We start from the raw sequence: 14,863 nt of genomic DNA, 5'->3' as shown, positions 1-14,863 counted from the left end.
AGAGGAATAAGCCCAGAGAGGGGGAGTGGCCTGCCCAGGTCACACAGCCAATGAGAACATTTACTCAGAGGCCACCACAAGTCATCAATGTCAGCTAAGCATCCAGTGCCCACTTGTCAACGCCTGCTGAGCTGCTTCAATGACAGGGTTTCCAGAGTACAAAGAGGGTGGGTAGCTATCTATTACTGGCAACGATCACCACTCACGCCTTTGTTCAGATCCCCATAGACATTAATGGAGGTGGTCAAGGAGACCATCTCTGTCACCAAACAGCTTACAGCCCATGTGACTGATGACTTCAGGTAACCTTGTCCTTCAGCCCAAGCCACCGACATGCCCTGGTGCGTTCTGTCTATAAAGACACTGCGTCTCTGGGTGACTTCCCATGTCACTCTGGATTTTCAACCAAAACCGGTGGCCACAGCACAGTGCTAGCCAAGGCTGACTGAGGGCTCCTGCTGAGGAGAGTCCCTGGACTGCTGAGCCAGGGCGGGCTGGCAGCCAAGGCTCACCCTGGCGGCAGGACAAGGTCTCAGCCTCCTCACAGCTGGCCTTCCCGTCTGGGTTCCTCCAAGTCTGCTCCACAGAACCCTCATGTTCCAGGTGATTCTGGTATACAATCCACTCTAAGAAACAACCACTGCCTAGACCCTGCCTTTCAGTGGGGCTCTGGTGTTTCCAATGGGCAAAAATTGATTCTTTGGGAAGCAAAAAAATTCACTCATTTTATACATAAAACATAGATATACAGAGTTGAAAGACATATTCAATAGAGTTATGGTATTAGGGTTTCATCGGGGAGCAATTAGAGGAAACGTATCCAAAAAGCTCCTCCGGGGGATGATAATGAAAAAAAAGATTGAGAAACACTGATCTAGACAAAGGAGCCATGACATTGAGCAGGAACACACTTCTTAAGAATGGGAAAATGGTAAGAAGTGCTCCCAGCCCTGCCAGTGAGGAAAGAAGCCCCCTTACAATTGAACCATCTGATTCATCCCTTTCTTAAAGCCGAAAGGCAGAGGGGTGGGTAGGTCCTTTCGTGGACATATCAGCCTGTGCTTGGTAAAGCAGAGACCATGAAAACAGCACCCATCCAGGCCCTGCGGCTGCCATGGAGGCTCATGAGGGCCTGACACAGCAGACGGAGCATCGAGGGGAATGGGATCCGGCAGCAGTTGAGCGTGAGGAGGACAGAAGCCACCTGTGGCTTTCTGGTTTGCAACATGGAACCAACTAGCAGGAGGTTCCCTGTGCCTGGGAGGACAGAGTCCTAAGAAAGGGAACTCAGAGCAGAGAGCCACAGAAGAGCAGGCTGGCTTCAGGGCCAGAGACAGTGGGGCATGAGAAAGGACACAGTAGTAAAGAGAATAACAGCAGCTGATACCGGCAGCCTTGACCATGTGCCAAGCAGGTGCCATCCACTGGCCATGCTGCCTGGTGAGGTCGGTCATATTGTCATCACCAGCACATCAGGTCCGGGAGGGCAGGGGCCATGTCTGTCTTAGGCGGTGCCATATCCGCCAGGCTGGACAGGAGCACGTACAGTAAATACGTGCAGATTAAACACTGCTCCACACGTGAGGGAAAGGACCACCAGAGGGCAACTGACATATCCAAAGCGTGGTGGCTCAGGAGCGGCGCAGCCAGGACCCAGCCCCAGCAAAGCCCACCTGCCTCACACCTGCATGCATGCATACTCAGATCCCTGACGGTGAGCTGTGGTCCCGGTGCGTCAGTAGATGGTGGGGGATCAAGAGGATACGGTACCATCCTATCTTGGCCACTTTAAAGCCGACAGAGTGTGAACCTTGTGGCCAGTGGGGCATGTGGGGTTCTCTCTGGAAAGCAGCGCAGCCCCCGACTTGGCCCTGACTTCAGGCCGTGCCCACAGGAATCCCAAACACATGGGAGCCAAGGAGAAAACCACATTGGTCTGGCTCACGGGCAGAGCGGGGGACGGTGGGAAGTGAGGGAGAGGATGGGGGAGTGGAGCTTGATGAGAGGCTTGTCCCTTACCAATCCATCGCAGTTGCTGATGGCGACAGCTGCCCCTGGCATGCCCGTGACACCCCCGGTGTAGACACACTCTCTCTGCAAGGGCTGCCGGAACAGCTCCTGAAAATCCTCCTGCCACTCCACCGAGGCTCCGGGCACAACCAGTCGGCGGTTGGGCCGCAGGTGTAAGTGCAGTTCCTCCCCGAACACAGTGACGTTGAAGTACAGGGAGGAGCGCCCCATCCTGCCAGGCTGCAGGGTCACGCCTTCAGGGCGCAGTGGGCTTCGAGCCACCCGCAGGCGACCGGAGTGTGACAGTGGTGAGGGCGGCCCGTCCCCTTTCACACTCCCTGCGGAGGCTGCCGCTGGTCCGGACACCACATGCGAGAGGAAGCGTCCCTGAGAATCTGTGCTGCAGGGCACTGTCACGCCATAGTCACTGAGTTTTCTTGAGAAGTGCAGCTCTGTTGGAAATAAAGAAAGAGTTACCGGGTGGCTCAGCAGGTAAAGAATCAACCTGCAATGCAGAAGACACGGGAGATGCAGGTTCAGTTCCTTGGTCAGGAAGATCCCCTGGAGAAGGGAATGGCTACCCACTCCAGTATTCTTGCCTGAAAAATCCCATGGACAGAGGAGCCTGGCAGGCACAGTCCATAGGGTTGCAAAGCTGGAAACCCCACGGGACAGGAAAGGATCTGCAACATTGACTGCACTTTGGAAGGACCCCCTTAGTCCAAATTCATCCATTTCTCACCCAGTGCTCCCTCAGCTCTTGGATCTCTGCACTCAGATGATCGGTGTTCAAGTTCATAAACTGCTAGACACAAATTGCTCGCAATAATCCCAGATCTTTGTTACACTTAGCAGAGGAAAATAAATGATGCCAAACAGAATCCTGTCACTGTAGCAACAAACCTTCCAACTTTGGGCACTACAAAGGAAATTCCCCGAAAGCCCCTGGGCAAAGAGAGGGGTGGCCGGGTGTGCCCAAACTCCCCAGGGAACTGAAGTCACCAGCCCAGCCTGGGGTAGGGCCCTCCTCGCTGAGCTCCTGGAACACAGTTGGCAAAACAAACACACCTAGAAACTCAGGGCATCCTGGGCACACGTCAGGGAGAAAAGAGGAGCTGGAGAGGGAAGGGAAGGAATACAGGTTCTACGTTTTTCCAAGTTTAGAAAGGAAACTTTTTTAAGCAGCACAGTGGCTGCCGAAATTTCGACATGGCCCAGCCCCAAGCTGGGTAAATATAGATCTTCAAAAATAAAAGGAGACGCACGGGTGACCTGCCCACTCGGACTGAATTAAGTGTGAGGTCATGGCCCCATGCTCCAGGCTACATGCCAGCGGCCCGTCCTTACACAGCTCTCGCTAAGCCCAGCCAGGCCGGGCAGGAATGACAGCTCCCTGGCTTCCAGGCCGAGTGATTCATGGATAGGAGCTTGGGAGGAATTTTCATTTCCACACGGCTCTATCTCTTGCCTCCCAGCCCCCTTCACGGCACTGATAAAAACCTAGAAAATGATATGTCCTGAAAATCCCTCGTGCCCAAGGCAGTTAAGAGGAGGGGGGGACAACAAACTCTCTCCTCTGGTTCTATCCAGCCCAGCAGAAGACCCTCAAGACTTCAGCCAAAGGGATCCTGTTTCCTACATGAACAGAGCTCAGACAAGCAGGCACTCTGCCGTGGAAAGACCAGAGCCCCCTCCCCATGCTCAGAGACACCAGAAGGGCACCCCATACTGCACGGGTAACGGTGGAGTGTGTCTGGTGTCTATGAGAGGGTGTCTGCAAGGCACAGGGTGACAGTACTGGGGGAGAGAGATATATGTGTGTTTGTGCAGGAGTGTGAGTGCCTGGTGTTCACTTGACACACACCTACACACACTTATCTGTACACATATGCATATAAGCTGGAGACAGAGAAGGCAGTGAAAGAGGAGAGAGAGGAGAGTGAGAAACACTGAGACAAAGAGACAGATACACAGCCCCTAAGAAAAGGCTTCTATCCCCCAGTCCTCTCCTGGGGACTCTTCGGAGTCTCGCACTAGAAAAGGAGAGAGATCCCCGACAGCTTCGGCGGCACTGGGGAGAAGAAAAGAGAGCACAGCCAGAGTGTGCGCACAGCCTCCCCCCACTTCAACGCTGCGGGGCACCTCGGGCACCTCGGGCACCTCGGGCCATACCGACCTTCGTGCATACCGAACCAGTGCGCCCCCGCGCACCCAACCCGCACGCACCTTCAGTCCCGCTGCCCGCGGCGGCGCAGAGCGCACAGTGCAAGAGCAACAGGCAGGACAGCCGTGCGCAGACAGGAGCCATGTGGCTGTGGGCCGGACGGGCGCCGAGCCCCAAGCTCTGGGCTGCAAGCGAGGCTGGGGCGCGATCCGGGCTCCGGCCGGCCTCCGCCTCCTCCGCCGCCGCCGACTCCCGCCTCGCAGCCTCCTGCCGCCCGATCCCGGGCCCCTGCGCGGCGCCGCCGCCTGGACCGCTGGCTCCGGGCGCTCGAGGCTGCCGGCGGGAGAGCGGAGCGACCGACGCGCCAGCGTCCCCAGTGCCAACTGCCGGCGGGTCGGTCCGCCAGCGCCTCGACGCTCCGGGACGCTCCGGGAGCCAGGCGAGGGGAGTACGGGGCGGGCCGGGGGTGGGCACACTGGCGGGGCGGGGCCGGGCGCGGGTCGGAGCAGGGGGCGCAGAGCGCCCGTGGGCGGGGCACAGGGCGCGGATCGGAAGTGCCACGCGGAGCCAGAGCTGGGGCTCCGGGCGCCCTGGGAGACTGTCCCCTCAGCTTCTTTGGCTCCCCCGGAGTGACGGCCCTTACTTTCCTAGGCTCCTCCGCTCCGCTTTACTTGCCGGTCCCCCTTACTTTCCTTGTTTCCAGAGCCACTGGGCCGATGGGATGCCCACTGCCTTTGGATGGGAGATAGTGAACACCCCACCCCCGCCCCGAGAGGGTCTCCTTTCTCTCCTAATGGTCTTGATGCCCCCAGTATTCTTCCACCCTTTGAATCTATCCATTTTGGAGTCTAGTCACCTGCCCCCAAGTACAGTGACTGATCTGTGTCCTAGTCCAGAGCAGGGCTGAGCAAGGTGGGCAGAGAGCCCTGCCTTTACAGTCAAATAGCCCTGATTGAAATCCTAGCTCTGCACCTCAGCTTCCTCATCTGTGAAATGGGTGTTAATTATAGCACATAGGTTTCAGTAAATGATAACCATCCTCTGCTTCCAAACTTACTACCCATGTACCCGCCAAACAGCCTTCCGTGGGAAAAAAATGAGTCTAAGAGATGAGAATGGGTGCTGGTTTTGCAATGTTGCTGAGACCAGTTCAGTAGTCAGGCAAAAAGCCCAACTCCTGCTTTCTTTCCTGCTCTACTCTATAAATGTGCTCCTAACAATTTGTAAATCCACTGTAAACCCGGAGATGGGAATTGGAGAAAGCAGTTTTGGTTTTTGTTTTGTTTTGTTTTTAAGAATTGCCAAATAAAAAAATCTTTCTGTAAAGTATATAAAGACCCCTAATCTTTCTGCTTCTGAGCTCAGACATTTTGTTATAGGGCTTTCTTAAAGGGAGGCCAATGTGTGGATGGAAATTCTCTGACCTGACTTCTCTTGGGAATTTCTGGGTCCCCTGAAAGAGGACTTGGGTTCCTGCTGTTTTCTCCCCATATGCGGTCTCCTAATCTATACCCTCCCTGGGCTCTGAATATGTTCCTGCTTTGTGGGCAGAGAACTAGAAAACCCATCCTTACAGCTCCAGGACCTGACTCAGGGCCTCCTGGGAGGTAGCACTCATGGAATGAATGAAATGACATCAGGATTTTGGAGGGCCAGTACATTTATGAAGCGGGTTCAGAGAGCTGAAATGACATGTCTCAGGTCACACAGCTCATTTGCAGCTGAGCTGGCATTAGAACCCAGAATCTAGTGCTGAGTGGGAGAGAGAGACAAGGGTAGGGGTCAGAAGACTCTTCTGGGCTAGACTCTGCCCAACACAAAGTGACCAAGGGCGAGTCATTTTTCTCTGTATTGCACGACCTCATCTGTCAAAGGTGAGGCCAAAGAGTGAAGGCACTGGGAGCCACAGATGTAAACTCTGAAGTCCCGTGGAGACGCAAAGTGTGCTCTATTCCACGCAACATCCGAGCATCCAGTTATTGGGAATGGCATTACCAAACCGATCTATATTAAGTCTGGGAAGAATAGAGTTCTCTTTCTCTTCTTTCTGGTTCTTTAAGATCTGTGAAGTCAAGGGCCAGAGTGTGGTTTTGTGTGTGAGGGCTGATGAAGCAAGAGTGTGAGGGGGACCCGTATGTTAATGGGAACTTGCCTGGAAAATCCCATGGAAGGAGGAGCCTGGTAGTCCGTGGGGTCGCTAAGAGTCAGACATGACTGAGTGACTTCACTTCCACTTTTCACTTTCATGCATTGGAGAAGGAAATGGCAACCCACTCCAGTGTTCTTGCCTGGAGAATCCCAGGGACGGGGGAGCCTGGTGGGCTGCTGTCTAAGGGGTCGCACAGAGTCGGACACGACTGAAGCGACTTAGCAGCAGCAGCAGCAGCAGGAGAGGCAGTGAATTGTCTCCATTCTGGCCTTCCACGAACTCAGCAGGGGAGCTCAGGATAAAATGGCCTGCCTCCCTTCTCGGGGGCTCAGTTTTCCCAGCTGCAGAGTGGGGGGCCCTGTGGTAACAGAAGGGAAAATTCATAGTATGGATAGATTGATAATTTTCTCCCTCTTTGGGGCCATCCCAGAGAAGCTTGCCTAGAAACCTCAGGGGCCCAGGTCTCCTCCCTAGACTCCACCCCCTACTTCCTGCCTTAGACTTGGTTAAGTCAAGAGGGACCCCAGCAGCCTGACTCATGAACTGTGGGCTGGGGCCTTCCCTGGAGCCAGTCTTGGCAAGCAGAGAGCAAAACCTCACCCTGGCTCTCTACCCCAACCCCCTTCCCTGGGGCTACAGTGGTTGCTTGTGTTGGCAAACAATGTTATGTCCAAGCTCTTTTCTAGTCAGGAAGCCTTTGTTGGGAAGAGGGGACATGGGAGCAGAGTGCAGAGTCTGGGCCAGAAGGTGGGGGAAATGGCTGGGTGACCGGCCCTGTTTCTGGAGAAGATCAGAGCCAGAGCAAAGCAATCTACAGGCATCTGCTGGCACCCCCCAAGGAAGGCAAGTTCTGGGTCCCCAGCCTCTCACCTGAGATCCTACACGGGTGGGAAAATGACTTGGATGTTTCTCGTGCTCAGGGCCCTCCGACACTTGCTCAACACTCTTCCCATCCAGGGCCCTTGTAGGGAAAGAGGAGATGCAAACAGCTTGCACTGCACAGTCAGCAACCCCCTGGAAGACGTGACAGGTGTGTGAGAAAGCCTGACAACCAGGGGAGACGGGGATGGTGAAGCGGCCTGTGGATGAAGGAGCAGGGCCACCTGTGAGCACCCCCTGGGGAGGAAGGCAGCCTGTTCTCCGAGCACAGACGAAACCCCAGAGCCTTGAGCTGGAGATGCCCAGAGACAGTCTCCAAGCCAGTGCCCCACCCTCTATTTCACAGGTGCCCTCTAGAGAGGAGGGGGGAACCTGCCTCTACTCACCCAGCGAGAGCAAGAATGGACCCCTGGCTTCAGAACCCAGGCCCCTGCTCGCTCATGAGCAGGAGCACAGCCTCTCTCCTCCAGGCACCGGTTCTTTCCCTCCCCTGCTCCACCTTCCAAAGGGAAGAGGAAGTGGTCTGCAGTTGAGACAAAAAAATCTCCCCTCACAGGGGAAGTCACAGATGCCCCCTAAAACAGTAAGAGTCTCAGCCTGAGACAGGTCTCCGCAGCAAGAAGCCAGGAAGCCCCTGGGAGCGGGGAGGGGGGACATGAGCAAGACACAGCAGGGTGCAGTGTTGTCCCAGTTCAGGGGCACAGCAGGTGGCTGTCGACTGTTGAGTGCCAGCTGCTGTGCTTCAGATGTTACCCTGAAACACACACAGAGCATCCCTTTCTTATAACTCCTGGTGTGACCAGTGACCCACCAGGCTCTGACACACTCAGGCGAGGAGAGAGGGAATCCTGCCCTAGTTCAGTGAGAGCCACCACCATGCACCCAGTTAGGAAGCCCAACAGCCAGGCCACCCTAGTCACCAACTCGACTCCAAGCCCTATGGAATCTACTCCAAAGGACCCCCAAATGCAGCTACTTCCATCTCAAATGTGCCCCCCAACCCCAGTAGGTCACTAGCAACCCTACAGTGGCCACTGCTGTAAGTTCTTCCTAACAGATCCTTCTCCCCCCAGCTCTGCCCCCTGAAACCTCTACTCCAACTGCATCTGAGGACATATTTAAAACTCACCATAGGTCATGTAACTGCCTCTGCTATAAACCTCCAGAGGTTCTCTTACTCTGGGGATGAAGACTAGACACCCTAACACAGCCTCCGAGGCTCTCTTTGCACAGGGTGGTCCTGCTGACCCTCCTGCCTCTATGTCCCCCCTAAGTTCATATAGAAATGATGGTTGCACAATTCCGTGCATATAATAAAGATGCTGAACTGTACACTTTGGAAGAATTAATTTTATGGCATGTGAATTATATCTCAAAATCTGTTTTAAAAAAGAAAGGAAATTTGGAGAGTTTAGTATTTCTCAGAGTAATCATTCCAGGGGGAACCCCGAGACATACACGTTCACAGCCCTCCATCCTAGCTCCAGGTACGCACCGTGCTCGTCTCGCCTCAGGGCCTTTGCACAGGCTGTCTCCTCTGTCCTGGATGCTCTATCCTGCCTCTGCCCAGACAATCCCTGTCATCACTGTCTGAAGCCTGTCCTGCCCTCCCAACTCCCAACAGCACTTCTCACTGTTAAGTTTTACCTATTTTGTGTGATTCACAGATAACATCTGCTTCCTCCCTAGTTTATGAGTTCCACAGGGAGCAGGGAGCTCGCCTGGATTTTTTTCCATCTTGCATCCTCAGTGCCTGTCCGGTGGTGGCACCTAATGGACCCTCAATAAATATTAAATAATCAAATGAAGGGGAGCTGGAGAAGGAACAGTTCATAGAAAATTTGGGGAGATATATATAAAAACTGGCTAGAATAGATAAATCTGTGTAGAGATACTAAGTAGGTTATCTGCTGCCAGGGGTTGGGGAGGAAAAGAATAGAGAGTGACTGCTAATGGCTATTTGGGACTTCCATCTAAATTCAGATAGAAATGATGGTTGCACAATTCCGTGAATATAATAAAAACACCGAATTGTACACTTTGGAAGAATGAATTTTATGATGTGTGAATTATATCTCAATAAAGCTGTTTTAAAAAAGAAAGAAAGAAAATTTGGAGAGTTTAGTATTTCCCAGAATAATCATTCCGGGGGAAACCTGACACATATACTTGCAAGTTCTGATTCTACCATCAACATGAAGGTCACTAGGCTGCAGGAAGAGATGGGAGAGAAGAGTTGCCTTTGTGTCTCCCCCAAGCCTTGAAAGCATATTAAAAATAACAAAGTAGTCATCACAGCTGCCACTTACTGACCAGGCACTTTGCATACTAGCCTCCATGGTCACAACTGCCCTGGAGTCTATATCCTCAACCCCCTTGAAAACTATAACACATACAGAAAATGGCCATCTTCTCATTTTATAAAGCACTAAACTGAGGCCCAGGGAGCAAACATGATCTTTTCAAGTCACACAGCGAGATGACTCAGAAGCAAAATAACACCCCAAGATTCCTGGTTCCTGGTCAGATGATTTTAGAGCATCACCACTCTAGGCTCCTCCCACCCTGGATGAGCCTTCTCTGGCCATTTATCATTGGTTCCCACCTCAGCCCAAAGTGACGACAAACAAAAGTTTGACTGTCTTCTTCCTGACACCTGAGATCCACTGTCCTGCCAAGAAGTTCTAGGCCAGCGATTCTCAAATCAGCGTTCCCCAGAGCAACAGAAAAGGCATCACTTCAGAGTCCATCTTCAATGCAGATTCTCAGGCCCTGGACCTGTTCAATCAGAAGCTCAGAAGGTGGGCCCAGATGATCTGTGTTTTAACAAGTCCTTCAGGGGATTCTGACGATCCTAGTTAAGAATCACTGTTGAGGGGATTCCCTGATGCTTCAGTAGCTAAGATGCCACACTCCCAATGCAGGGAACCCTGGTTCAACCCCAGGTCAGGGAACTAGATCCTGCATGCCACAACTAAGACTTCAAATGCTACAGCTAAAAGATCTCGCGTGCTGCACCTAAGACACGCCACTGCCCAATACATACATATGTATACATACTATATATACATACACACACATGAGTACACATGAGAAGACTCTTGAGAGGCCCCTAGACAGCAAGGAGATGCAGCCAGTCAATCCAAAAGGAAATCAGTCCTGAATATTCATTGGAAGGACTGCTGCTGAAGCTGAAGCTCCAATACTTTAGCCACCCGATGCAAACAGCCATCTCATTGGAAAAGACCCTGATGATAGTAAAGATTGAAGGCAGGAGAAGAGGGCGACAGAGGATGAGATGGTTGGATGGCATCACCGACTCAATGGACATGAACTTGGACAAATGTGGGGAGATGGTGAGGGACTGGGAAGCCTGGCATGCTGCATCCATGGTATCTCAAAGGGTTGCTACAGTCTGTGGAATCACAAAGAGCTGGACACAACTGAGTGACTGAACAACAAGATATATGTGTGTGTGTATGTGTGCATGCACACATGCATGTGCGCACGTGTGTGCTTAGTCGCTCAGTCATGTCTGACTCTTTGCAACCCCATAGACTGTAGCCCGCCAGGTTCCTCTGTCCATGGGGATTCTTCAGGCAAGAATACTGGAGTGAGTAACCTATCCCTTCTCCAGGGGATCTTCCCAACCCAGGGATCAAACCGGTGTCTCCTGCATTGCAGGCAGATTCTTTACCAGCTGAGCTACCAAGGAAGCCTATAGTCACTGTTGTAAGCAAAGCCTTGAAAATCAGGGCCAAATTGGGACTGAAAACAGACTCACTAAGGATTTGGGACCTTATATAAGGTTATAAGGTTCCTTATAGAAGGACCTTATATAAGGTTCCTTATAGAAGGCTGCCCCCCTTACCTCCCATCCCATCTCCAAAGCCTGGGCTTGAGTTATGTGACCTGAGTCCTGGGCAGAGCTCCGGGGCATCCAGAGGAACCAGACACCATGCCTTTGGCCCTTCCCACATCACCTTCTCCTTTTATCCCCCAGATTCCCTCTGCACATTTTTTGGCATATGTCTAATGACCATATCTAGGAGACCCGGATGGGTTAAGTTAACCACACTGACTTGTCATACATTACAGAGCAGCTGATACCCTTGAGACCAGCTGAACCGTGAGATCAGTTAGAAACAATGCTGTTTGTGCCCTGTATGTGGACGTTGTGTGGTTGTGGTTACTGTGTGTTGAGGGTTCACAGAGAAGAGCTCTCTCTGTCTTTGTAGGGAAGGATGCCAGAAAGACCAGCTGTCCTTCAGTAACTCTGCTTCTGCCGTTTCCGCTCCCAAAACTGGCAGTCTATGATTGAAATATTAGCATCCCATCCTTCTAGCCAAAGCCCAGTGCAGCCTAACATTGGCCTTTTGGCGTTCAAGAGAGGTAGGTCACAAGCAGGGACTGCTTCCATTTCCTGGAGCCACTTGGATCTGCTAGAAGGACTCAGAGTCTTGGCAAGAACCCACTTCTCACAAACCTTTCTTACAACCCAGGTGTCCCCTGAGATGCCATGGTGGCACTCTGCAGCAGAGAGGAGCCAGGCCTCCATTCTGTTCCCCTTTCTAGATCAGTGGAATTACATGTAACAACAACAAAATTAAATATAGTTTAATTTATTACCCCACATAATATGGAATACTGAAGCAGGCACATTCTGAGCTGGTTAATCTGGCAACCCAACAGAACCATCCAGTACCCAATTCCTTCCTTTTTTTGCTTTTCCAAGCCTGGCATTAATCTCACCCTCCGGCTTGTCCCCTCTTAGTCACAAGATAGCTGCCTTAGCGCCAGTAACATATGTTCACCAGATGCGATGATCACCAGAGGCAATGGAAGAGGGAGTTCTTTCTTGTCCCAACTTTTAAAAAATTTTACTATGCAAATTTTCAAACATAGGCGAAAGAAGATAAAATAGTATGAAGATCCCCATCCTATTACCTATAACCCAGCTTCAATCATTATCAGCACATAGATGGTCTTGTTTTCTTTACTCCTTCCCTTCCACACCCTAGAAGGTGGTTGGATCTCAGGCATAATCTCCCATTTAGTATCAGTAGTTAATATGATAAAGACTCTCTCTTCTTTTCTTCCAAGGAGCAAGCATCTTTTAATTTCATGGCTGCAGTCACCATCTGCAGTGATTTTGGAGCCCAAGAAAATAAAATCTATTACTGTTTCCACTTTTCCCCCATCTTGGAAGAAAAGCTATGACAAACCTAGACAGCATATTAAAGAGCAGAGACATCACTTTGCCAACAAAGGTCCATATAGTCAAAGCTATGATCTTCCCAGTAGTCATGTATGGATGTGAGAGTTGGACCATAAAGAGGGCTAAGTGCCGAAGAATCGATGCTCTCAAATCGTGGTTCTGGAGAAGACTCTTGGGAGTCCCTTGGACAGCAAGGAGATCAAACCAGTCAATCCTAAAGGAAATCAATCCTCAACATTCTTTGGAAGGACTGCTGCTAAAGCTCCAATTCTTTGATCACCTTATACAAAGAGCCGCTGACTCATTGGAAAAGACCCTGGTACTGGGAAAGGTTGAGGGCAAGAAGAGAAAGGGGTGACAGAGGATGAGATGGTTGGATGGCATCACTGACTCAATGGACATAAGTTTGAGCAAGCCCCAGGAGATAGTAAAGGACAGGGAAGCCTGGCATACTGCAGTTCATGGGGTCCCAAAGAGTTGGACACGACTTAGTGACTGAACAACTCTCTTCTTTAAAAACAAAAACAAAATATCGAAAACAAAAACCATCATGTCTCTGTCACACCTAACAAAATTAACCACAATTCCTTAAAATCATCCTATATCCAATCATTGTACAAATTTCCCCAACTGTCACAGAATTATTTGTTTCGTTTAGTTTTGTTCAGATCAGGGTCCAGACAAAGTCCACACAAGGCATTTGGCTGATGCGTCACAGATGAGTCTTTTCATCTAAACCAGGGGTAGGCAAACTACACCTGTGGCCAAATCCCTGCCACAGCCTGTTTTGTAAACACTCCCAGCCACCTCCTCTTGTTTACATGTTCTTGGGATCATTTCAAGCTACAAAAGTGGAGGGGACTGGTTTCTCCAGGATCAGCATGGCCCACAAAGACCGAAATATTTATTACTTGGTCTTTCCAGAGAAGTTTTTCAGATCCCTTATCTAAACAATTTCCTTCTCCTTTTTTCCTCTCCATTTTTTCAACTGAAGAAACCAGCACATTTGTCCTGCAGAATTCTGCATTTTCTTGTGTCCCTTTTGAAGAACAAGGTAATGGCTTCCAGAGGCCCCTTTGGCCCTCAGGGTCCAGAATTTCCCTAAGCCTGTTCTTCAGCCAGTCCCCAGTAATGGCCAAGGCCCTCCTTGGAACACACAGCTGCTCTGAGGAAGATGGACAAATCAGGTTTCTATGAGAAGGAGGGAGGGTAGTGAATGGTTACTAAGGGGGGAATTCAGGATGATTCCAACCTTCCAAAACGGGCCGGCTCAGCAAAGTGCCACAGCTGGTCCCATCTCCCTCTGTGGCTCAGGGCAACCTCCCTCACTCCCAGGACACGGATTCTCACTGCTCCAGCTTCCAACTCATGGCCAACATCTAACCTCCCCCTGGCATGCCCACATCCCAGCTCTGTGCTGGGCACCGGGGGGTCCAGAAGTGACCATGGCAGCCAGTCTGGGGGTTCTGTGCTCACCATCGAGTGAGGGTCAGACAGACAAGGGGTGACCCCAGGATGACCTGGGCAGTCCAGGTAGGGGGGGGTGACCTGCTTGGAGGGGCGTGGACACAAATGCTCGAGGGCACGCAGTGGGGACTCCAAACCCACATGTGAGCCTTTAGAAGACGCCTCCTGGAGGAAGTGCCCTGTGGCTGGTGGAGAGAGATGAGTGGATCTGACCTTGAGGGGCCTGAAAGTTCGTGTCCAGGGATCTGGCCCATCCGGAGGGCTCTCAGTAGCCACTAGAAAGCTTCTATGAGTGGACAGGGGCAGTGTTAGGATTTAGAAAGCCAGTGAGACTTAAAAACTGCTCTTAAATTCCTTGCTTACACTGTGGCACTGAGTACTTGAGGGTTTAGAGCCCAAAGGGATGAAAACGTTAAGATATAGGAAGGGGGTGCTTATCACAGTATCCTCTTTCTGAAATATAGCAGATATACATATCTTAAGGTATAGATCTTTATGTTATAGTTTATAGTTTAATATATAATTTATATAATATATACTATAAAATGGGAGATGGTGAAGGACAGGGAAGCCTGGTGTGCTGCAGTCCATGGGATCACAAAGAATCAGATACAACTGAGCAACTGAACAACAACAATAAATATTATATATCTTATATAAATATAAATTTATGATATTATATCATAAGCTATGATATTAAATGCATAACTTATATTTAATGTATAATATAATTTAATAACTATGTGTTATATAATTATATATCAATATAAACTATAACATAAAGATGTACACTTTGGTTCGTATGTTTGACACAATTCAGAAAGAGAATATGACTCAGTTTTTGTATGTTATCAAAACAGTGGAATAGCAGTCTGATGGTAAAATTGAGGTTTCTGAAACACAATTTAGGCAGTGGTGATTTCTTTCTCTTTACCCAAGGCCAACTTTGCTCCAATAGATTACCCTGGGCTGTAGC

At 50.7% G+C, this 14,863-nt stretch overlaps 1 protein-coding gene and 1 long non-coding RNA gene across 3 annotated transcripts in view; both read right to left on the bottom strand.

The window, feature by feature from the left end:
* The window catches only part of ADAMTS14 (ADAM metallopeptidase with thrombospondin type 1 motif 14), a 95,251-nt gene extending 90,607 nt beyond the window's left edge, over positions 1-4,644 (bottom strand). Inside the window, exons 1-2 of one of the 2 annotated variants that reach the window (XM_005226362.5) lie at positions 4,237-4,644; positions 2,020-2,462 (exon numbers count right to left, since the gene is read on the bottom strand). In XM_005226362.5, coding sequence (XP_005226419.1) covers positions 2,020-2,462; positions 4,237-4,318 — 525 coding nt within the window. In that variant the 5' untranslated portion in view covers positions 4,319-4,644. The remainder of the gene's footprint in view (positions 1-2,019; positions 2,463-4,236) is intronic. The other variant, NM_001192247.3, reaches the window with a different exon arrangement.
* Positions 4,645-5,795: 1,151 nt separating this feature from the next.
* Positions 5,796-11,274, bottom strand: LOC112444741 (uncharacterized). The gene is made up of 3 exons (XR_009493261.1): positions 11,074-11,274; positions 7,194-7,337; positions 5,796-6,681 (listed from the first exon to the last, which is right to left on the bottom strand). It is a non-coding gene; the product is annotated as an uncharacterized lncRNA (long non-coding RNA).
* Between the last annotated feature and the right edge of the window lie 3,589 nt (positions 11,275-14,863).

The sequence above is a fragment of the Bos taurus genome, chromosome 28 (genome assembly GCF_002263795.3).
Source record: "Bos taurus isolate L1 Dominette 01449 registration number 42190680 breed Hereford chromosome 28, ARS-UCD2.0, whole genome shotgun sequence".
NCBI classification, from domain to species: domain Eukaryota; kingdom Metazoa; phylum Chordata; class Mammalia; order Artiodactyla; family Bovidae; genus Bos; species Bos taurus.
The sequence above is the reverse complement of the archived record's forward strand: the minus strand, read 5'-3'. Positions and strand labels throughout refer to the sequence as shown.